At 34.3% G+C, this 24,921-nt stretch overlaps 1 protein-coding gene across 2 annotated transcripts in view; it reads left to right on the top strand.

Annotated features, from left to right (window-relative positions):
* The window catches only part of HACE1 (HECT domain and ankyrin repeat containing E3 ubiquitin protein ligase 1), a 108,034-nt gene that overhangs the window by 32,789 nt on the left and 50,324 nt on the right, over positions 1 to 24,921 (top strand). The window contains exons 6-10 of one of the 2 annotated variants that reach the window (XM_090279705.1): positions 188 to 319; positions 10,649 to 10,731; positions 20,285 to 20,381; positions 23,017 to 23,118; positions 23,899 to 24,005. In XM_090279705.1, the coding sequence (XP_090135831.1) occupies positions 188 to 319; positions 10,649 to 10,731; positions 20,285 to 20,381; positions 23,017 to 23,118; positions 23,899 to 24,005 (521 nt within the window). The remainder of the gene's footprint in view (positions 1 to 187; positions 320 to 10,648; positions 10,732 to 20,284; positions 20,382 to 23,016; positions 23,119 to 23,898; positions 24,006 to 24,921) is intronic. The other variant, XM_090279706.1, reaches the window with a different exon arrangement.

Raw genomic sequence — 24,921 nt, 5'->3', positions numbered from 1 at the left:
CTAACCTACATCTTGATGTATATTTTCCCCATATAAAAATACAGAAAATAAATAAAGGCTTAAATTTTAATTTTAGTCTTTAGTGTATATATTACACTAACAATTTGGAAAATAATAGCATTATTTATCTGCTGTTTTTACATGAGCAACTCTTGCATAAATGTTAAGTAACTAAATGGCTACACAGATCCACTGGCTGGCTGTGAATGGGCGGACAGAACTACTCCATGACCTTGTACAACACGTCAGTGACGTCGATGTCGAGGACGCAATGGGGCAGACAGCACTGCATGTGGCTTGCCAGAATGGTCACAAGACGGTAAATTCAGCCATGAGAATTTTAAGTTGCATGTGTTTATTTTTGAAAACTTTGAATCCATCAAAAGTTTTTCACTGTGCATAATTGGGAACATGAAGCTTTATAGTAAAATCTCGTTACAACATTTTCTGTATCATACAGACTCCTGATTAATATATTTTATGTGGAAAAAAAGGAATGGAAAATAGTGCTTTTAAATATGGTTAAAGTATTTGTAATTGAATTTCAGTTTTATTTCTGATTTGTAGATTTTTAATAGTTGAATATATTAAAATTTTAATGTGGTATGTTCATATATAACTTCAACAATTATGTTTTGTTCTCAGTTTTAACAACTGACTTCTTCAGATTTTATTTCTTACTACTAAGCCTCAATTACTGAGATTAAATGGTTAAAAAAAAGTGAATACTGGCATTGCTTAAATAGTTCAACTTGGGTTATCCATTTTGTCTACTGTCTTGGAATATGATAGGAAGCCTAGCATGACAGTTGTTTTCTTTCTGACTTTAGATTTCTAAAATCATGCATTTGTTCTATAACCATACTTTTGTTATTCCTATGTACAAACATTTGGCTTTTAAAATTGCTAATAATTTTCTCTCCCATTAAGAGACTTTGCTGCCTCATACAAAGGTTGTTAGCATAAGATTTTAGACGAATTTCTTCTTTACTATAATTTCTTATGATTTCCTGGTTACTTCCAGTTTTTTTTCACATTTACTATTATTCATAATATAATTTATTTAATTACTTGCTAATCATAACAATAGCAACGAAGACTAACCCAAAACAAAAAGTCACCTCGAACAACTACAAAGATATAAAATGTGTTTGTTTATATATATATTTTTTGTCTGAGTCTTTTTGTTGGAAGAATTCTTAGTGGAATCCTGGATTTCCATCTCTGCAAACAATTTTCCTAACCTGGGTTCAAGATGTAGGATCCTACATGATTAGATGCTTTATGTATGACCTCAATTCACAGAATATTTCACTTCTTTAAGATAGTGAGGCCAAGGTTGATATTGTCTTATGTTTAATAAGAGTTCAATAAAAGGAAGGATATAGGATTGTCTTTTTTTTCTTCCAGGAATTTCTTCTGAACATCAATGTTCATTTTAAGTTTTTTGTCTTTTATCATCTGAAAACTAACCCGGTATTTTCAAGGTATATGCCTTCTCATTATTTTTTAGTTTCTCAGAGTCCACACTACTAAGTTTTAAAAGTATTCCATGTGAAAAAAGTTTACCTGAAATATTCTACTTTTGAATGGCCCAGGTTTTTAAGCAGCTCATGCTTATTAGAGAATGAGGCATGCTGGTAGCTCTCACAGGACATAAGAGCACTTACTTTAAACAGTTTGCTGTAACAGGTAAGGAGTGTCATTTACTAAGATTGCAAAACCTACCTGTGTGCCCAGAAACTTGTGTAAGAAGACCTGGGATTTAGATTAGAAGTGATCTATAAAAACTAATTTTAGTTGCCTTGAATCAGTGAAGAAGCAAGAATTACATAGGAAATCTTGTTTCAAAACATGTGCATTACAAACTGTATTAGAAATTTAGAATTGCCTTCTGAAGTTATTGAAAGGTAGTTAGTATAAGTATAATATATTCCATATGGTTTGCAACCTAAAGCAGGTGTGGTAAAGTAAGGGAGATTTCCTCCTAGCCAAATGCCTTTGAAGAATTGTATTCTCAGAAGATTTATAGGCAGCCTGACTTCACTGTGGTGATGAGTTTTACAGGGTGAGATTTTGCAGCTATAGTAGAGCAGGAAGTGTACAAAAAACCATGTTGACTCGGGGTTGATTGTATTAGTCAGTGACATTCCATGCTGTCATAGTTGATCAATTATAGTTATCTGCAAGGATCGTATACAGATGATGTTTAAAACTGACCGTTTTCTGAATCATTGCATTCATCTTTAATAATCCTTCAATTGGGCAAGAAGGAATCTTGAAAAATTAGTAGGTCTTCTAGCCTCCAGGCTGAATTGTATCTTTAAAAATCTATGTTGATAGTTGTGCTGATATTACCTGTGTTTCATAATTACTCATGTATTTCTGGGCCATGTTTAGATTTCAGTAGATAAGCATACCCTTTTATCTTGAGTTAGATATGATTTATTGGGTTATGAGATATGATAATTTTTTATAGGACAGGGATTATTAATTTTTTTAACCCTTTGTATATCTTTCATAAGTTGAATACTGAGTCTAAAATGCTTTTGTCAGGTATCATAGTGACCTATTTTAGTGGCAAGTGAAAATGGCTTTTTCATTGTCTCAAAGTAGCCAGTTCTTGCATAAAATCATTAAAAGGTAGTCAAAACTGGTGTCCATGTAGACATAGTTTTCAAGATTTCAGTTTATGTTTAAGCTTAAAAGCTTGCTTATTGCTTATATAATTTTTATAAACTGTAATATAAAACCTTAAAGGGGAAAACAAACTATTTAAAAAACATTTATAAGATCATTTCTTTTTAAATTAAAGAGACAGATATGATAAAGAAATCCTCTGAAATTTACTGTCTAATCTCATATTATGGTAAATCTCAAGGGTACATGATAATCCCTCCCCCCCTATTTTATTAACTTATTTAAAATTGTGTTTCTGTCACTTGCAACTGAAATTATAATGTTTTAACCAATACATTAATTGTTTTTTCCTTTGAATTGATACTCCTAATAGTTAAGTGTAGATTTTTAGAGGTGGATTATTCAGCCTTGCAGAATTGGAGATTGGATGACTCATCCATGATTACACTGTTAGGAGTGAAATTAGAATTTGAGCCTAGGTCTTGTAATTGAACAAAAGAACAAATTAACACTTATATACTCTTGATAATATTTTGAACAAATATCAAATTAATAAGTTTCATGTTTACTATAACATTGTTTTTCAGAGTGAAGAGAATAAGAAATATTTAATTCTAAGTGTGTTGAATAAGTGGAATAGCAATGATATTTGATACCAAGCATGCAGTATGTTTATAAAGTATTTGATCTGGTTTCTTAGGGGACTAATAAAGCTCAGGACCTTCAAAAAAAGGGGGTGCATGGTAAGATTTTGAGCAACTGGCTAAAGCTTTGTAGAATTTGTAATTGAATATTAATTCTTGATTTAATGACAAGAAATGTTTTCCAGATTGACATTACTTTTTTTAAAGTTAAAATTTGGTATACTCATTTTTGTTATAACTAGAAAATTGTGGAATCTTTGCTATGATTTCATATAGATGCATTTGTTTCATTAGCAGTGAACCAGGGTAAAGGAAGTGGTTTGGTCAGTTGAAGAGTACATTCTGACCTTTTTTTGTCCTTGCAACGTAATAGCACTATGATTTTTAAACTACTTCTATTCCTATTAATGATCAGGTGAAAGAAATGATCATAACAACTCCTTAATAATATAATTCTTTAAAACTTTCCTTAGGTCAGTTGTTATTAGCTGTACAATACTAAAATTATGATTTGTCTTTGAATTTTGATTTTAACAAGTCATTTCAGAGTTTGATTACTCAGCTGGCTTATTATATAGTCTTTGACAACTTTTTCTTCCTTTGCCTTATGTACCTTCTAAGGTATATATTTTCTTACTGATTACATAATTAAGAAAAGTGTTGTGCACATACTGGAATACAGTTAAAAGTAATAATTGTATTGATACTGTTACTGCCATTATTAATATGGATAATGTGATTCTGCAAGGAAATATAGAAAGCACTTTCTGGATCCTTAATTCATTTACTCTTATGCAGTAGGCTAGGCCTAGTGTGTTATTTAAGCTTTAATCTCATTTTTAGAAAGAGTAGTGAAGCTTAATAATTTATACATAGGCATAATTGACTCCAATTTTTTGGCCATGAATTGAACTGACTTTTTGGTAACTTTTTCTTTGTCATCAGTTAAAATTTATTAACGTGTTGAATTGCCACAAATAGTTGCTTAATGTTTCCCTGGAATAGCTTGGATTTAGAAACCCTAGAGACTGTCAGATGGTCCAGGCTTAATTTATGTAAATTAGAGAACACAGCAGGATTAGTTTATGGATAAATTTTAATTTGTTTATAAAAGGAATTTTGTTTTTATCAATAAATTTTATATTGCTAAATTTTTATGCTGAAATGAAGCTTCATAACCATATAAAATGATAACTGAGCCCTGTTTAGACTAGATTTAAGATCCTGAGCATAAAAGCAGTCCTCTGACACTGGTATTATAGACTCTCTTTGATAGAACTGACCGCATGCTTTTGCTGAAATTGCAGGCTTGTTAAGGAATAACGCTCACTCGCCTATGTTCAGTCAGCTCTCTTGCTAGCTAGCCAACTTCCAAGCTTTTCATTCGGAGATTATAGGACAGACATGCTTAATTAAAAGCTTTGCAAAAACATTGATTGGATCGGCCTCAAGGCACAAAGGTAGATAGACTAACATTTCATATTTTTTGTATTTTTAGGTTTTGAGTAATTTTATTTATTCTAATGTTAGAATTCTCCTTTATCACTTCTGAGAAATGTGAGCAAAAATAGAAAGTTCTCTTATTATTCTGATTCTTCACATAAATGGATAATATTGATTTTTTTGCTAGATATTACATAAGAGTTCAAAGTCTCCATAGTTTTATGTGGACAGATTTCTAGAGAAGACATATAAACCAGTCACTGATGAGTGAGTTGGCCATTTTTCTTAGTGCTTAAGTTATTTGTGCATTGCCATTAAATCATGTCATCAGAATTTTTTCAAATGTTAAGAATTTTTTATATTTAATTAAATTTATTGGGGTAACATTGGTTAATAACCAGAATTATTTGTAATACAAGATAAAAAAAGATGCTTTTTTGTTTGCTCTTACAGCATGATAATAATCATAATCGATTTTTACTTGTAGTTTTAATATTGAATATCTATTCCTTTTTACTTTGATTAGTGTTGTTTAGAGACTTGGCATTGATAAAGTAGAGCTGCCTTGGATTTCTTACTTTGTAATTTATTAGTGTATTGGGCACAGATGGTCTTTGTTAGTTACTGCCTTCAATTAAATGACTTTTGTGATTGACCCAAACATTAGCTTTGCACATTAGTTTTCTACTCAGGATATTGTTTTATCAATTGAAAGGTCATGAAGTCTGTTGAAAATGTGTTGTTTCTTTTCAAGGATTTCTTGCATACCCTAAAAAATCCCCTTTCAATGCTCTTTCTTGAAGTTTCCTTCCTAGTACTTCCTTATTCCGTAAGAGAAGAAGCCCCCCCCTCCCATTGTAGATTATCTAGAAATATGAGAATAATTTTTTTTAAGGGGAGAAGGGAATTTCAAATTTTAAATTATTTTAAAACCATATTTTGATTATCTAAATAAGCCACATAAAATGATTTCAGTTCAGTGTCATTCTTAAAATTGTGTTATAATAACTTGAAATATAGAGGTAATCAGCTGTCAGCCACAAATATTTGTGTTGGTATACTTTTACATTTACATTTGCTGAATTGTAAGCTGCTGAACTTAATTTTTGCAAGTAAACGAGAAGCCATAAAATAAGCTGATACAATGCAGTTATCACAGAATTATTTTGTATAGGGGTCTAAGGGTGAGAAATCTGCTAAAACAAATTGAATTCAAATCTGTCATTCAAATTCTGTCAGTTTTTCTGGATAGGCTTTATCCCATCTAGCACACTACATATTTAGTTTATTTCTTTTGTCTCTTGGTCTTCCTTTTCTATTAGAATGTAAGCTTCGTAAAGACACAGTTTTGTCCCTCTTATTCATTGTTTATAAGTATCTATAGTTGTCCCTAGCACATAATAGACATTGACATTTTTGTTGAAAGATGGAAGGAATGGACTATTCAAATGCAGTATCATTTCAATCTATTTATTTCTGGCATTCTCTTTCCATTTCTGAGTGTTACTTTTTAAAATCGATTTTAGATGGCGGGAGGGAGAAGGGAAGAGAGAGACTGATAGACACAGGCTTGTTGTTTCAGTTATTTATGTATTCATTGTTTGATTCTTGTATGTGCCCTGACTGGGATCCAGCTGGCAAACTTGGCTTTTCAGGTGATGCTCTAAACACCTGAGCTACCTGGCCAGGGCTCACTTTTTTTCTTTTGTACTTTTAAGTGTAATGAATTGATAGTGCTTGTTCTTATAAAAGGACATATCTGATTTGTTGGTATCTATTGATGAAAATCTTCACTTGAGGATCCTTAGGGATTTTAGTAGGTGGACCCAGAATTCTTTTCAATTATGTTTTTGCCTTATGCTTCTATATAGTTTAATATTAATCATCAAGTAGTATTGTTTCTCCAAATGCTTTTATATATTTATTTTAATAAATGCTCAATTTCATCCACCTGAGTTTTACTAGTTGCAAAGTTATTTTGACCTTTGTGTACATATAAATCATTTACATAGACTGGAAAAAATTTTAAAATGGTGATGTAGGTTCTTTGTGGCTTTCTTGCTCCTTGTCTCATTGTGCCATTTAATTTATAATTGAATTCTGCTTTGGACTTTCTCTTCCTGTTTCACAGCTTTAACAAAAAAAAGAAAATTACAAAAATCCCACATTTTTAAATCACAAAGATTGATGACTTTACACTCATTTCAGGGCTATAGAGTGATTTTTTATTCTTCTCATTCAGATCTCTTTATATATTTTTTATCTTCATATGAAATGGGTTTTTCTTCCTGTTTGTCTTCAGGTAACATTTTATCTACAATCTACAAGTGAAGCTATTGAAAACTTATTACAACTTAATTTTTTTAGTAGTTGAATATTTTGAGAATTTTAATTGGGATAATTTTGTTACAGAAAAACAGATTTATAATGGAAAAGAAAATGCTGGAATAAGCTATTTCTACTTAAGTGTTTTTCTCTTATAAGGTCAGAAAGAATTTCTACTATCTTTGTAGAATATTTTGTATGTACAAGCGTGTGATAGGAATGTTTGGTAGTTCATATTGTAAACCATGCTTTCTTGCTATGATTTGCCCCAAATTTGTCTTACCACTTTGTGGAAGAGAAGAGTAAAGGAATACGTTAGTCTAATGGTTGAATTGTTTATATACTGTAAGCTCTACAGTGCAAATAAAAATAAAGAAGTATTATAAAAAGTACATGGTTTTAGCATTACTTAAAAACTAAACACAAATACCTGTCTAGAGATTTATTTAATAGGGAATTATTAGATCATTTCTGAGTAACGTAGCTTATGAAGACACACCAAATTAATCATAATATATTATATTTGGTAATCTGAATAGTGTAGTGGTTATGAATATGGACTTAGGTTTCGATTCCTGCTTTTCTATTTGTGTATTGGGGTGCACATAAATTTTGACCTCTTTGAGACTCAATTTCCTGCTTGTAATAGTGGAGAGAATATTAAATTTCTCACAAGATGTATTAAATGAAATGATAAGTGCTTATTGCACAGTGTCCAGGCACATGTTAAGGTTATTCATATTATTATATCATTATATAGTTTTGACAACTATATAAGTTTTATGAATGCATAGTATATTTTGTTAATCATTACTTTATTTCAGCTTTTCTTTGGATTGCTAGGGTTTGATTGCAGATTAATATATATATATTTGATATATTTGCTTTAATCTCTCCTGAGCCATTTTTTAAAAATATTTTATTTATTTATTTTAAGAGAGAGGGGAAAGGTGGGAGAAAGAAAGGGAGAGAAACATCAATGTGTGAGGGAAACATCAATCGGGAAACATTGATCAGTTGCGTCTTGCATGCTCTGAACCAGGGACCTGGCCCACAACCCAGGCACGTGCCCTGACCAGGAATTGAACTGGCGACCTTTCGCTTCACGGCATGACACCTAACCCAGTGAGCCACATTGGTCAGGGCTTTCCTGAGCCTTTTGAGAGATAGTTTGTTGTCTGTAATTTCTGAAACAGTTAGTAAACATTATTGCTGCTATCCCTCTCCTGTTTTGGGACAATACAGAGAACTTATAGGCCAGAAGTCAAAAAGGGGAAAGTCATGATCAAAAGGCTGAAGTTGGCCTCATGAAATGACCCAAATGCTTACTTTTTGTTCTGTTTGGAAGGAAGTTGTACTAGACCACTTGTGCTCAGTTTAAAGGAATTATTTCGCTGATAATAAAGTTTTATGTAATATTTGTATCATATTACCCAGATTATATAGATTTTAGAATTCCTTTTGGGATATAGAAGTAAATTTAAGTAGCAATACTTGAATAGTATATCTTAAAATATTTTTATCAAAACCTTTGTAATTAAAAATAATAGTCTTTTAAACCATTATTCTTCTTTGTCAAGTCATGATCACCAGGCCACAACATTCAATGCTTTTTGCTTTTCTTGTAATATCTATTTCCAGATAACATACTTCTGCTGCTCCTTCTCAGTTCACAACTTTTAGATAGCACCAAATAAGTTTTTTTATGGTGTGTGAGGATTTAACTCATTTAAATTCTTTTTCCATGCCCTCTTTCCCAATTTCTAAAATTAATTATACCACAAATTTTGCTTAGATAGTATTAGTTGTTTATATAGTTAGGTAAATATCATTTACTACTGAGTCAAGTATATTTCTTGTCTGCCAGTCCAGATCCTCCCTGTTCACTTTGTCCAAAGAATAAACCTCTCTACTTCTGAGACAGTATAATAAGGTGGATTAGTGGCTAACTATGGGTTGGGGAAGAAGGGTCCTGGAGAAGATTCAACTGTTTCTTTTAAAGGCTTTCAACTACTCCTGTTTTTAGCTTTGTAACTCTTACTACTTTCCATGGAATTCGGTACAGTCAGCTACTGTATTTTTTGTGTCTTCTGCAGCAAGAATTGATGATTTGTTGTTGGAATCTGTGTTTACAGGCACTTAGACTTTAGTTTTCTTTGATCTGCCAAATCAGTTTCTATTTCTCCACTTGCTTGCCATTTTCCCAAACTGATTTGATTTATCTAGTATGCTATTGTATTCTTTCCTGTTCTTCCTTGTGGGTTTCTATAGTTTGATTATTTTACTGCTATTGTACTAGGTTTCAGAACAGCAAAAAGATGAACATGTGTGTTCAATCCAGAAGTAATATTAAACAGTCTAATTCCAAAATCTTAAGTGTTTACACATTTTATTTTTCAGGAGAAATTAAAATGAGGGTCATAGGACTAAAACCGGAAAAGATTCTCTTTCTTGAGGTTTTCATTCAAGCCTTGCCCAACCCCTAATCATCAGATTTATATTCTTAAGATTTTATATTAGCTTCCTTTTTGTTAATATTAGTCAGATGATTGCAGAAGTAAAACTTTGGGGACAGAGTATATGTGAATGATAATCAGAAAAACTGAGTCAGTATTGGCTGCTTTTAATAGCAAAAGGATTCTTAACTTTTTAACATTTTGTACTTTAATAATTATGCTCTTTGACTTTGAAAGAGTTATGTCTCTGGTATGTATTTTCTTTTTAGAGGCAAAATAAATCTGGTTTTTAAAATCAAATACTTAGAGCAGCCCTTTCAATTTACTAGCCACGTATGGCTGTTTAAATTAATATTAATTATAAAGTAAAAATTAAATTTAGTTTCTCATTTGTACTAGCCAATTTTTTAAAAAAATTAAGTCTACTTTAAAAAAAAATTCTCACCTGAGGATATGTTTATTGACTTGAGAGAGAGAGAGAGAGAGAGTGAGAGACATCAGTTAGTTGCTTCTTGTTTTTGCCCTGACTGGGAATGAAACCTGCTACCTTTGGTGTACAGGACAGCATTCCAACCAACTGAACCACCTGTCCATGGCTGCACTAGCCAAATTTGAAGTCCTTGGTGGCACTGTGTGCTAGCTTTTTAGAGCTTTCCCAGCTTACACAATTTATATTACATTGATAATCCCACATACATTGTATAGTGCCTGAGAGACTCAGAGAGCTTACGGAAAGTTGAGTTTGATCAGCCATCATAATTGTCCTGTTCGTACTAATTTTTTTTTTTAATTTACTTTTCAACAAGGTTACTTTATTTTATTTTATTTTAATTATCTGTTTTTAGAGAGAGGGGAAAGGAGAAAGAGAGGGAGAGAAACATCACTGTGCGGTTGCCTCTCACATGCCCCTAACTGGGGACCTGACGTGCAACCTAGTCATGTGCCCTGACTGGGAATCGAGCCAGCGACACTTGATTTGCAGGCCGACGCTCAATCCACTGAGCCACAGCAGCCAGGGTCCCGTACTCATTCTTTAAAGCTTCAAGTTGTGGCAAGAATTTTTCTTATATGGATTAAAATTGTGATAATTATGTCTTTGACATTTCTGTCTTTACTTTTAATTGTTTCTTTTCTCCCCAGACAGTGCAGTGCTTGCTAGACAGTGGTGCTGATATCAACAGGCCAAATGTATCAGGAGCCACTCCATTGTACTTTGCTTGCAGGTATGATATTTTATATTTCCAGATGCTGTCATTAAAGAATGTTGTGTATGTGCTATATTTCCAAACACAAACATTTCTGTATGTTTTCTAATGCTCTCTTGTTTTCCCATTATACTAGGCTGTCTTTTAAGATGAAGTATATAGCATATGGTTGTTACTTAACTGCATGAGGAAAAGTATTTTCTATTATATTGTCTTTATATGGTAGAAGTGGAGCTTCTGATTTGATTATTTAATTTTAGATTAATTACTTAAGAAATAAGAGAACACATGATACAGTAATTTCCATAGTTTATTAAGTACGAGGTCATTTCCCGTGAGATAAGCTTTTAAAGTATATCTTCATGCAGAGCCATGTCTTCGCTTTCTCTGGATTTGTAACTTAAAAAAAAAACTCTTGAATCATTCTTGTTAGTTGTTAAATTATGCATTAAGTTATTTTTGCACTCTGTCCTGGTTCATTTTCTTAAAGCATACATTTTGTTCGTTGATTCATTTATACAATATGCAAACATTTAGTTAGCATTCCATTATTATAGGCATTAGTGATACAATAATAAATATACCCCAGTCCTTGCAGAGGTAGCAGTATCATAATTATAAACAAACACGCTGCCATACATATCTCACACACACACACACACACACACACACACACACACACACACTGTTATGTAAATGTGATTTATAGTTAGGAACAGTTCACAATACACTAGTGATTCTTCTCTTTGGTTTAGATTATATGAATTATAATACTTATTTAGGCTCTTAAACTCAAACAGAGCTCTTCAGAAAGCTGTTTTCTTCATCCTTTTTCCTGTTTTATAGCATTTTATTGGAAATTTGTTTTAGGCTGAAATACCTACTTTTCTTCTTGTTATTGTCTCTTTAGGGTTTCTGATGTTACTTTGGTCAGACTGATGCAAATCATCATTGAACAGTCTTGAATTAGCATACAAGGACTTTGGATCTCTAGACTTTAGATCTTATTTGAATTCAGTCATTTTCTAAAATTATTATTTAGTTTCTTAGCTAGAAAACCAGTTTTTTTCCATAGTATCTTGAATTTATGAATAATGTCATTGCTTAATTCTCTGAAATCCTATCCTATCCTGAGGGGTTATCTCTAGCTAAGACCTTTCTTTGAAGCTGCAGGTTTGAATGTCCACCTGTGTGGTTTACACCATCACTTGCAAGTCTCATAGAATCTCTAATGTTAACATGTCCAAAATACAGCTTTCTGATGTTCCTTTTCAAACCTTCTTCAGTTTCTCTTCTCAGTCACTGGAACCTATAGCCTTCCAGTTTAAACCAGAAACTAGATCATTGTTTTTTATTTCTCTTTCTCTTTTTCTGACCCTTAACTTGGAAATTATTAGTCAGTTCTATAAATATATTCTGAATCTCTTTATTCTCTCCAACCCACTGAAACCTCTTTGGTTAACATTGTTACTTCTTATCTGAAGTACTGCAATAGTCTCTTAACTGATTTTCCTGATTCCTCTGTTGCCTGTTCATCTGTTCTTTCCTCAGCTGTCAAAGTGATCTTGAAAAAAATGAATTGGTCTTGTTCCTTTGTGTTTAAAGTCTGTATTTTAAACTTTTCAGTGTTTCTTTGTTACATTTAAAATAAAATCCAAACTCTGCATTCACCTGAGACCTGTGTGGTCTAACCCCTGCTTGGCGCACTGTGTCGCAGCCACATTGGTTCTCTTCGAGTTTATTTTGCTTGAAGAGTTCTTCCCCAGGTGTTTTTATGTGGCTGACTCCTCCTTCATGTCACTGCCTGATTGTTATATTTTAGAAAGATGATTCCTGACTAATCCAAGCAAGCCTCTCCCTAAATTTTCTATCGCAGCCTTATGATCAATTCCTTCATAGTACTTTGTATTTTCTAATTGTTTATTGTTTACAGTGTGTCTCCCCTACTAGATCAAAAGCTCATTGAAAGGAAGAATTTTATTTTATTCACCACTTTATGTCAATGTTCAGTACAGTGCTTTCTGCTGAAATTTTTAGTAAATGTTTTTGAGTGAATCAATCACTATAATTACATGTTTGAAAAATATCTTCTATAAAATAATGCCATATGTAACAGTAAATGTAAGTATATTAGTATTGTACAGAACTGGCATATTCATATAGTTAGTCTAAGCTTAGGGATATGGTAAAAGAATTTTTAAAAGTACTTTCTGCTAGTATTATATTCCCATCATTAAGTTTTTGTTTTTTTTTTAAAATTGACTTTAGAGAGAGAGAGAGAAAGAAAAGAAAGGAGTGGGAGAGAGGGAAACATTGATTTATTGTTCCACTTATTTATGCATTAATTGGTTGATTCTTGTATTTGCCCTGACCAGGGATTGAACCTGCAACCTTGGCGTGTTGGGACAATGCTCTAACCAACTAAGCTGCCTGGCTAGGGCCCCCATCATTAAGTTTTAATCTAGCAAACATTGAATCTCTTTGTGCAAAGATGGTTAAGCAAAACTGATTAAAATTGAAACTGAAAAATAAGTTCATTGTATTATAACAGGATAATAGATATGGAATATGGTTCATTTATAAGCACTATTAATAGTACTTGAGTTATCTAGATATAGTTACACATTAAAGATATAATTATTTTATGTATGTAGTCTCTGATAAGAGGGAAAGGAATGTGAGAATTAAAGCAACTTGACCCTGCAGGCAAATTATAGGGCTTGAAGATTAAAAAGTTAAACTTAATGTAAGTTTTTATTGGTTGAGAGGTATTACTAGATATATTATCCTGTGTCTTATTTAAAGACCAACTATTAAAGCAATTTTTTAAATTTCTCCTATTTATTTCGATACCTTTGAAAAATATAGGAGAAACAGCCTAAGTTTTGGAAGCAGCCCAAAGCTTTGCAATGTTAGTCATGTTTCTTGACCTCTGAAGCTTTGTTTCCTTGTGAAATGGAGATGCTGATATCTGCCTTGTGAGACTACAGGGAGAACTAAATAGAACTGGGTTTAATAAAAAGCATTCTGCAGAGTGTTTTGTGCCCAGTAGTTGGTAAGTGCTCGCTAAACTCTAGCACACTTTTCCAGTTCTCAGTAAGCATAAAATTGTATTGCCCTATTTAGTTTTATTGCTCTTCAGGGTTTTCTTTCTGGGAAATATGAATCTTCCTTTTCTTTTTTCCTTTGTATTACTTCTGTTTTAATTATGAGCACTACTTAATAATGGAGTGTTTTTGTGAGTGGGTCATTTTTTAGGCTGATTTTGACCTAGAATTATGACAAGAACTATTTCCCAGCCACTTTTTTATTTAGTTATTCTGCATAATTTATTAAAATTCTTTCATGTGTACAGTATTCCCTCACCGCGGGTATTATGTTCCAGACCCCCCCCTTCCCCCGCGAAGTAGGAGCCTTACATTTATTCTACACTCTTATGTACAGTAGACCCTCTCTAGATCGCGGTTCACTTATCGCGGCCTCACTGTATCGCGAGATTTTTAAAAATATTATATTTAATTATCGCGGATTTTTTGCTATATCGCGGGATTTTGCGGTATTGTACAGTAAATACTAAAATAAATGTAAGGTTCCTACTTCGCGGATTTTCACCTATCGCAGGGGTTCTAGAACGTAATACCTGCGGTAAGTGAGGGATCACTGTATTACCAAGCAACTTCTTTCAGGTAGGAACTCAAATTCAAAATAGCCATGTAAGACAGCTTATACAGAGACTTAAAGTTGTAAACTTTTAGAATAGGAAAGGACTGTTGGAAAATACGGTGTCTTTGCTTCATAAATATTCCCTAAAAATACTGCAATGTATATAATTATGCACTTTAGCCTAGTTTTCAAATCACATCGCCGAAAGAGCCTGAAGTTAGGAGACTGAAGTGCTTGAGAAATCAGTTCTAAGTGTTTCAGGTGCACTGCCATTTCTTATTAGTTGAATCTTTGCCAGCTTCTTAGTTTCCTGAAAATACATTGGTGTATCCTTGAAGAGGGTATTATCTCAATCACTATAAAAAAAAAGTTGAATTGTAAAGAATAATTATTCATGGAGCAAATTTTTGCAGTTATTTGAACTGAGCAGTCTGTTATAGGGTAGTCCTAATCTCTTGGAATATTCAGATGAGGCACTCAAAGCCCTACTTGTATTATGCAGATTCTGTATATAATTAGCTATTGTTTCTTGTTTTTATTTATTTTTGAATTGAAGTGTCATCTGATCATAGATGACATTTGACTATAGTTTTAGAAATTATTTCATCTCAAACCAGGTCAAGACACAACAAAGAAAGAAAACTACAGGCCAATATCACTGATGAACATCGATGCTAAAATCCTCAATAAAATATTGGCAAACAGGATCCAGCAACACATCAAAAAGATCATACATCATGATCAAGTGGGCTTCATTCCAGGGATGCAAGGATGGTTTAATATTCGCAAATCAATAAATATAATACATCACCTAAACAGAATGAAAGACAAAAATCACATGATCATATCAATAAATGCAGAAAAAGCATTTGATAAAGTTCAACACCCATTTATGATGAAAACACTCAGCAAAATGGGAATAAAGGGAGCATATCTTAACATAATTAAGGCTATATATGAGAAGCCTGAGGCCAACATCATACTCAATGGACAAAAACTGAAAGCATTCCCCCTGAACTCAGGAACGAGACAAGGTTGTCCACTCTCTCCACTCCTTTTCAACATAGTGTTGGAAGTCCTAGCCACAGCAATCAGACAAGAAAAAGAAATAAAAGGAATCCAAATTGGGAAAGAGGAAGTGAAACTTTCATTATATGCAGATGATATGATAGTATACCTAGAAAATCCTATAAACTCCACTAAAAGACTACTCAATATAATAAGTGAATTTGGCAAAATCGCAGGGTACAAAATAAATATACAGAAATCCAAGGCATTTCTGTACACCAACAATAAAATAGCAGAGACAGAGACAAAAAAGAAAATACCATTTACTATAGCAACAAGAAAAATAAAGTACCTAGGAGTAAACTTAACCAAAGAGATAAAAGACCTGTACTCTGAAAATTACATAACATTGAAGAAAGAAATCAAGGAAGAAACAAATAAATGGAAGCAAATACCATGTTCTTGGATGGGAAGAATCAACATCATCAAAATGGCCATACTACCCAAAGCAATTTACAAATTCAATGCAATCCCTATTAAAATACCAATGACATATTTCACAGACCTAGAACAAATACTCCATAAATTCATATGGAACCAAAAAAGACCCCGAATAGCAAAAGCAATCTTGAGACAGAAGAACACAGCAGGAGGAATCACAACACCAGATATCAAACAATACTACAAAACCACTGTAATCAAAACAGTATGGTACTGGCATAAGAACAGACATATAGATCAGTGGAACAGAATAGAGAGTCCAGAAATAAACCCAGGCCTCTATGGTCAACTAATCTTTGATAAAGGAGGAAGGAACATAAAATGGAGTGAGAAGAGCCTCTTTAACAAATGGTGCTGGGAGAACTGGATAGGGACCTGCAAAAAAATGAAACTAGACCACCAACTTACACCACACACGAGAATAAACTCAAGATGGATCAAAGACTTAAATGTAAGCCGTGACACCATAAAAGTCCTAGAGGAAAACATAGGCAAGAAAATATCAGATATCTCACGTAACAATCTCTTCACGGATACATCTCCTAAAGCAAGAGAAATAAAGGAAAAAATAAATAAATGGGATTACATCAAACTGAAGAGTTTCTGCTCAGCAAAAGAAAACAACAGCAAATTGAAAAGGAAACCAACCATATGGGAAAACATATTTGCCAATGACATCACAGACAGGGGACTGATTTCCAAAATATATAAAGAGCTGATACGACTCAACATCAAGAAAACAAACAACCCAATTAAAAAATGGGCAAGGGACCTGAACAAACACTTCTCCGAAGAGGACATACAGAAGGTCCATAGACACATGAAAAAATGCTCAACATCATTAGCCATCAGGGAGATGCAAATAAAAACCACAATGAGATACCACCTTACACCAGTCAGAATGGCCATCATCAACAAATCAACAAGCAACAAGTGCTGGCGAGGATGTGGAGAAACGGGAACCCTACTGCACTGTTGGTGGGAATGCAGACTGGTGCAACCACTATGGAGAACAGTATGGAATTACCTCAAAAGATTAAAAATGGAACTGCCTTTTGAACCAGCGACTCCACTACTAGGATTATACCCGAAGAATCTTGAAACACCAATTCAAAAGAACTTATGCACCCCTATGTTCATAGCAGCACTGTTTACAATAGCTAAGTGCTGGAAACAACCTAAGTGCCCATCTGTAGATGAGTGGATCAAAAAACTGTGGTACATTTATACAATGGAATACTATGTAGCAGAAAGAAAGAAGGAACTCCTACCATTTGCAACAACATGGATGGAACTAGAGAGAATTATGCTTAGTGAAATAAGCCAGGCAAAGAAAGAAAAATACCATATGATATCACCTAATACAGGAAACTAAAGAACAACACAAACAAAGGAACTAAATAGAACAAAGAGCAGAATAGCAGTCAATAGGGGGGAGGGGAGAGGGAGAGAAGGGGGACAAGTAAGGGAAGGGTTTAATTAAAGAGCCTGTATAAAAGACTCATGGACATAGACAACAGGGAGGGATATGATTGCGGGAGAGGGGGTGGGCTGGGTGGGGGAGAGAAATTGGGGGAAAAGGGGACAACTGTAATTGAAAAACCAAAATAAAAAAAAATAAATAAAAATAAAAATAATACAATAATTAAAAAAAAAAAAAAAAGAAATTATTTCATCTTTCTAAAAATGTCAGTGAAGTTTTTTTCTTCATCCTAATGATCCTTTATTATTTTGAGACTTTTTAAAAACTGCATTTATTGAACAGTGTCTCATTTGTACGTGGTGATCTTGGTTTATATTGTGTGATCGCTGTTGTATTGTTCTCAAAGCATACTTCCTTTTGCACCTGACATCATACTTTCTTGAGTACTGAATTGCTTATTGTTTGAGGATAAACTGTATGTTTATTCATCTTGGTAAAGCAATATGATATAGATGAAGGATTTTGAAATTTAGATTTGAATTCTGCTGTGCTATATAACTGTTGATCTTGAGCAACTCCATTATACTCTTGGGTTATGGTTTTTCAACTGAGAAGTGGAGTGAATGCTTATTTTATAATAATGTCAGGATTAAATCAGGCTTTGTACCAAGAACTGAACATTATGCTTGTCATCTATCCCCAAATAAATTAAGATTCAGGTCTCTTGTAATTTTCTGTATTACAGCACCTTCTTAAATGCTTATTTGTCAAATGAATGGTATCTAAAGTTAAAAATCTGTAATATATTTCAACAGTTGTATTGAGTACATATTATAAGCTAACTACCATGCGTAGTGCTGTGGAACAAGTATATTATCAAGAAGTTTACATTTTAATTGGTGAGCTTGCACACATGATTATTGAAAAACATTGTTTCTTGATTTGCTTTTTTCTGGAATAAATTAGATATTATTCTTTTTAAAAACATTATATTGGTTTTGGGTGTGCAGCTTAGTGGTTTAAATATTGTTCTTAAGTTAGTTTGGGTCTATTGTTATTTGTATTAAGGAAGATAATCAGTATTACAATAAAATATTGAGAGAGTGATATAACTATTATTATCTGCCACCAGATTTATAGTAGTATCCTGTTTTTTAAATCTTTAATTTTAATTGGTTATAAATTATACTTTATGCAATGTCATTTTGTAAAAAGGAATAATTTTTTCTTTTTTTTTTTAAGGTTCAGAGATATCTGTGTAGTCTTTCTCTTTGTGAATGGCATTTATTTTTAGGTAATAGTATTGTAGAAAGACTATTTGTCTAGAAGACCAGAGATCTGAGTTCTAGGTCTTTTTTTGTTTTTTGTTTTTAAATATTTTATTTATTTATTTTTAGAGATAGAAGGGAAGGGAGGGAGAAAGAGAGGAAGAGAAACATCAATGTATGGTTGCCTCTCATGCGCCCCCAACTGGGGACCTGGCCTGCAACCTAGGCATGTGCCCTGAGTGGGAATTAAACCAGCAACCCTTCGGCTTGCAGGCTGATGCTCAATCCACTGAGCCACACCAGCCAGAGCTGACTTCTAGTTTTACCTGTGCTTGAGGTATTAACTTTTCTCATGTACAAAATAAAAATTTTTATCAGATATTCTTCCAAACTGTATGACTTCTTTGGACATTTCATAAAATTAATTAGCTTAAAACTTTAATGTCCCTGAATTGTAAATTTATTTTTTATTTCCTGTATCTAAGATCAGATTATCTCATTGAAGCTACCCTCAAATAAACTGACTCCTAGCTGAAAGAGTGGTAGTTTCTAATTTTGCTCCTATTAGAAAGAAAGTAGTAATTGGAGAGAATGGGGCATGTGGATAAAAGAGTTGTCCATTCCAAGTCAGATTAAATAGCTTTCAGCAAAAGCCAAACAGAGGGGGTTGATAAAGTGAAGACTGGAAGCTAGATAGTATTTTTGGCCAACTAACCCTAACCTTCTCCCTATACTCTTACTTTGGTATTTCTTTTCTTTTTCTTTCATTTTAATATTTTTCCAAGTACTAAAGTATAAAATATTCTCTTGAGTAATGAGGTTCTTTTGGATGTGCATAGTAGGAAGAATTTCTGGTCAAGGCTGTGAAGGAAGTGAATGGAAGAAAAGAGTAAAGCATAAGCCTAAGTAGCAGCTATTTATCCCTAAAATGTTATGATTTATTGTAAGTAATATGTTCCAACCTGGCTGGTTTGGCTCAGTGGATTGAGCGTTGGCCTGCGAGCTAAGTGTCGCTGGTTCCATCTTCCAGTCAGGGCACATCAGAGAAGGAAAACTCTGACTCCAAAAAACCTCCGCTGCCTTGCGGCATACCTCTTCAGGGGAAAGGCTAAGGGAGTAAACCCCGACAGAAAATCCGGAGCCGGAGTCCCTAAGGCGGTTTGACGTTGTAGTCAACACCGGCAACTCCTGCGGCGCACCTGAAGCCAAGCTGTATTGACTCCGTCTTTCCCTTGGACCCTTCAGCTGCGAAGAGAGGGGGGGTCTGCTGCATGGGCAACAGCAGACCCTCCATATCACTCTGCCCAGGCTCTGTAGCTTCAGCTTCACTGGAGAGGACACTCCAGCGTCATCGCAAGATGTCGATTCAACACAGGAGGAGACAGATACCGTGTCACTCCCGAGTCGGACTGCACAGCCATTTTCGGCGGTGCAGATAGACTCTTAAGAAGCTACACCATCATCTCTCAAGACGGACGGCTGCCGACGAATATGTTCCAAGTTTAATTCTAAGGTTTAGTAAGTCATTTCCTTATCTACATAGTGAAAGAATGACTTCACATTGAGAAATGTTTTCCTGATTGTTGAGGATTAGTTCAGATCTTTAAAAATTGTTCATCCTCTGTTTATTCACATTAACTATCCATTATTAATGGGAAAAAAACCGTTAAAATGGTTATATTTTTAACTCGGTTCTATTTCTGTACAGTCATGGTCAGAGAGACACAGCACAGATTCTTCTATTACGAGGAGCCAAATATCTGCCAGATAAAAATGGAATAACCCCTCTGGATTTATGTGTACAGGTACGTTGTTACTATATATTCTTAGTCTCTTACTTTATCATAGAAACAGACTGGTAAAATCAGTTTTTTTCTCAAATAAAAGGGTGGGTCCAGAGATTTTTATTCTGTGAAGAATATGCTCTTTAAAAGGAACTGTAATCTAAGATACATATATTGGTCTTTATCCCAGTTCATGGCCCAAGAGCTTCTAAGACCCTTGGATTCTCCAGAGTATGAGAATGTTCTTGTTTATATTAATGAAATGACTGGTGACTGAAAGCCCCTAGATAGCTTCAAGATGTGGGTTGCTTGTCAGAGGAGCCAACCATGTGATTAAAGCACAGCTTCTTCCCCCACTCCCGGGAGAAGAGGCTCCTGCCTGAGTTCAGTCACTGATGACCAATAATTTAATCAATCATGCTTATATCATGGAACTTTCCTAAAAATCCGAAGTAGTGGGGTTCTCAGTTCTGGGTTGGTGAATATGTCAAAGTACTGGGAAGATGGCTTGCTCAGACAGGGCATGGAAGCTCTGTGCCACTTCCTGCATACCTTGTCCTAAGACTTTTCCATTGGCTGTTCCAGAATTGCATCCTTTATAATAAACAGGTAATAGTAAACTGATTCCCTGAGTCTGTGAGCTCTTCTAGCAAATTATCAAACTCAGGGAGGAGGCTGTGGGAACTCCTGACTTATAGCTGGTTGGTAAGAAATATGGGTGACCTAGACTTGTGATTGCCTTCTGAAGTGGGGGTGCTCTTATGGGACTAAGCTTCTAACCTATTGGGTCTACAAGTTTTCCTTTAGGAACTTTTTTTTTTTTTAATATGCTTTATTGATTATGCTGTTACAGTTGTCCCAATTTCTTTTCCCTTTGTTCCCCTCCACCCAGTGACCCCCCCTCCCTCCAGTTGTCTCCCCCTTAGTCCATGCCCATTGGTTGTGCATATTGTTCTTCTCAACATCTTCCTGTCTACTCCACTCCCTCCTACTATGCTTCTTAATTCCTGTACCATCTCCCTCCCTTTCCCCCATCCCCGTCCCTGCTGACCTCCCCCCATAATGTTCCTCATACCTATAATTCTTTTCCCACTCTTGTCGCCTACTTAGTTTGCCTTTGTTTCGGTTCCCTAGCTTCTGTTGTTGGTTGTTGTGATACAGTTTTCATTTTAATGTTCATAGTTTTGATCCTCTTTCTCCTAAACAAGTCCCTTTAACATCTTATATAACAGTGGTTTGGATCTGAAGAACTCCTTCAGTTTTACTTTGTCCTGGAAGCACTTTCTCTGCCCTTCTATTCTGAATGACAGCTTTGCTGGATAGAGTATTCGTGGTTGTAGGTTTTTGATTTTCATTACTTTGAATATTTCTTGCCAGTCCCTTCTGGCCTGCAGAGTTTCTTTAGAGAAATCAGCTGATAGTCTTATTGGGACCCCTCTGTATGTAATTCTCTTCTCCCTTGCTGCTTTTCAGATTCTCTCTTTATCCTTAATTTTTGACATTTTGATTATAATGTGTCTTGGTGTGGTTCTCCCTGGGTCCAGTTTATTTGGAACTCCCTGTGCTTCCTGGATCTGTAAGTCTATTTCCTTCCCCAAGTTAGGGAAGTTCTGCTTCATTATTTTTTCATATAATTTTTCAATTTCTAGTTCGTCTTCACCTTCTGGCAACCCTATGATTTGGATGTTGGCCCACTTATAGCTGTCCCATAGGTTTCTGAGCCTCTCCTCATTTTCCTTACTTTTCGTTTCCTCTTTCTGCACTGGTGGACTGTTTGTTCCTTTCCTATGCTCTGATTTGTTGATTTGATCCCTGGTTTTCTTTCCCTCACCACTAGTTTCATATGTTTTTTTTGTTCATTTCAGCAGGACTAGCCTTCATTCCTTCCCCATCTTGGTTAAGGTCTGTAAGCATTTTTATAACCAAAGCTCTGAACTGTGCCTCAGAAAGATTTCCTATCTGCTGAGCCATTAAATTAGATATTTGCTGGCTGGTCAGCTGTGTCACCGGGATCTCTATCATGATCTGTGCCATCCTGACAGTTTTGTGTTTACCTTTGTTTCCTGGGTGGGGCTGTCACACCTCCTATGCTATAGGGGGCGGAGCCCCATGCACTTGTCACAACCAGGTGACCCTTCTCACCATGCTTTTTGTTTTCTGTGGGGGCGGGTGTCCAAGATGGATTTCTGTTGCTTACTCTCCACTGAGAGACCGGGATCCTCTTCCTCCGTTCCCACCTGCTCCTGACTTTGCAGTCCAAGGTATGCCCTCCCCGGCATTGGAATCTCAAGCTGACGGGTCTGGTCTGCAGCCGGGGGTACTCCCCAGGTGCTTCTTGCCTCCCCTTAAATACGGGTGTCTGTGCTTACCGCTATCCCGCTGCCGTTGCCCCTGCTGCCGCCGCCACCGCCAGCACAGCTTGACCTCTCCACCTCAACTTCACCCCTCCTACCCGTTCAGAGGAGCACTGTTTCTTCATAACTTCATATGTTGAACTTCCATTTATTTTCTGGAACTTCTGGTTATTTCTGGTTTTGCTGTAGTTGTAGTCCTCAGTTGCAGAGGGAGATGGAGTGTGTCAGTCTAGGCCTCCATCTTGGCTAGAGGTCAGGAACTTTGTTTTTAAACCTAGATAACTTTAAATCTTCTTTTTTAGGGTGGATATGGAGAGACCTGTGAAGTATTAATTCAATATCACCCTAGGCTTTTCCAAACGATCATTCAAATGACACAGAATGAAGATCTCCGAGAAAACATGGTAGTGTAATTGTGCTAGTAGCTTGTAAAAGAACAAGCTTTATGTTCTTTATGTTCATATATGCTTAGTATATATGGCAGTTTACAAATGTATTTATTAATTTTATTATTATAAATATTGTAATATTTATAATTACATTTATTATCATAACTACGGTAATATTTATAATGTAATAATACAAACAATATTTATAATTAACTTTATAAGTATTGTAGTATTGATAATACTGTAATATAAATGTATTATGTTATAAATATTTTAATATAATAAAAATGTGCTTATCTGCATTGTAAGATAAGTATGAATTATGTAATAATTAATGAACTTTGTGCTAATATTTAGCCCTATGAATCTTCTTTTCTCTGGGTCTTTGGTCTTTCTTAAAGATAACTAGAATATTCCCCATAGATAAAGAAGAAGAATCTAAGGAGGAATATCATATTATGATTGATAATTACTAGTTTACTGAGATCTGTATTTAGAATAATTCTACTCCTTGATAAATTGTAGCATTTAAATTTTTCTTACATTTTAGAATTAGATTTCTATAAATAAACTTGGTGATTTCTGGTCTATTTATATTTTTTATTGCTTCCTTGGTGACTTTTAACAAAGATTTTATGTCGTCTTTATATTAGCTTTTGAATTTATGCAAGGCAAAATAACTGTAAAGGACTTGATTTCAGCTAATTGGCTTTGAGATACTTATAGGTACTTATTTCTTGATAAAGTTTAATGGATTATTATATAATCACATTTTTTTATTTGTAAAAAATTTAGTTACGGCAAGTTCTAGAACATTTGTCTCAGCAAAGTGAAAGCCAGTACCTGAAGATTTTAACAAGCCTTGCTGAAGTTGCCACAACAAATGGTCATAAACTGCTTAGGTAAGTGTTTTAAAATATAAACAGATCAATAGGTAGCAGTAGCTGTCACCTTTGTTTCCTTTTAGGCTTTTCTGGGAATAGTTTATTTTGTTGTTTGCCTTTTGCCAGTGGTAAGAGGTTCTAAAAACTTGCTGACATATCATTGCGTGTTTGTTTTAAAGGACCAGGACAATCAACTTATACTGAGGAGACTTTAGTCTCTCTAAAGAGACTAAAACTAGAGACTAAGTTTGGGCATATGTGTCTAGAAGTTTATAAAATGATTGCTTTGAACAGTCATGCAAGTAAAATATGCATAAAGAATCGAGGAAGTAGTTTAGGAATCTTGATCACTAATATATAGAACTGGGTATAAGCTACTTAGTTCAACCTCTCAGTACACCCTGATGATTCCTTATTAAAGTTTCTTCTTGAGCTCGCCCTCGTTTCAGTTCTTTTTTCTCTCAAAAAATTATGTGGTTTTAATAGTTTACCTCTAATTCATGGAGTTAATGCCCTTATAATATTTGCATTTATATATTTCATTTTCTTGCAACCACATTTCTTTGTATGTGGTTAGCTACTTCAATTAGGAATAAACAGCCATTTAGAAATAGTTAAAGTGTTATTTTGTAGCTTTCAGATTTGGCCCACTTTTAATTTGGATTCTTTCCATTTTGTTATAGTCTTCTCTTCTTAATACATTGACAGTCTTAATAGGTCATGGTCTTTTCTTACCTCTGAGTTGCAACTGGATTCTTCCTTCTAACTACATGCTGCTTCTATTGTATAAAACAGCTACATTATGAAATCCATTATGTTAGCCCTTTTTTTCTGTCTTTTTTCAGACTTTTCATATACTTCAGACCAGAAATACATTCTGTATTATTTACTTAAAATAATCTTTGCTAGGCCCTTCATTCTTCATGGTACCAAT

This window comes from Furipterus horrens, unplaced genomic scaffold (genome assembly GCF_987537825.1).
Source record: "Furipterus horrens unplaced genomic scaffold, mFurHor1.1.pri manual_scaffold_6, whole genome shotgun sequence".
Taxonomy (NCBI): domain Eukaryota; kingdom Metazoa; phylum Chordata; class Mammalia; order Chiroptera; family Furipteridae; genus Furipterus; species Furipterus horrens.
This window is presented reverse-complemented; position numbering and strand designations above follow the sequence as displayed.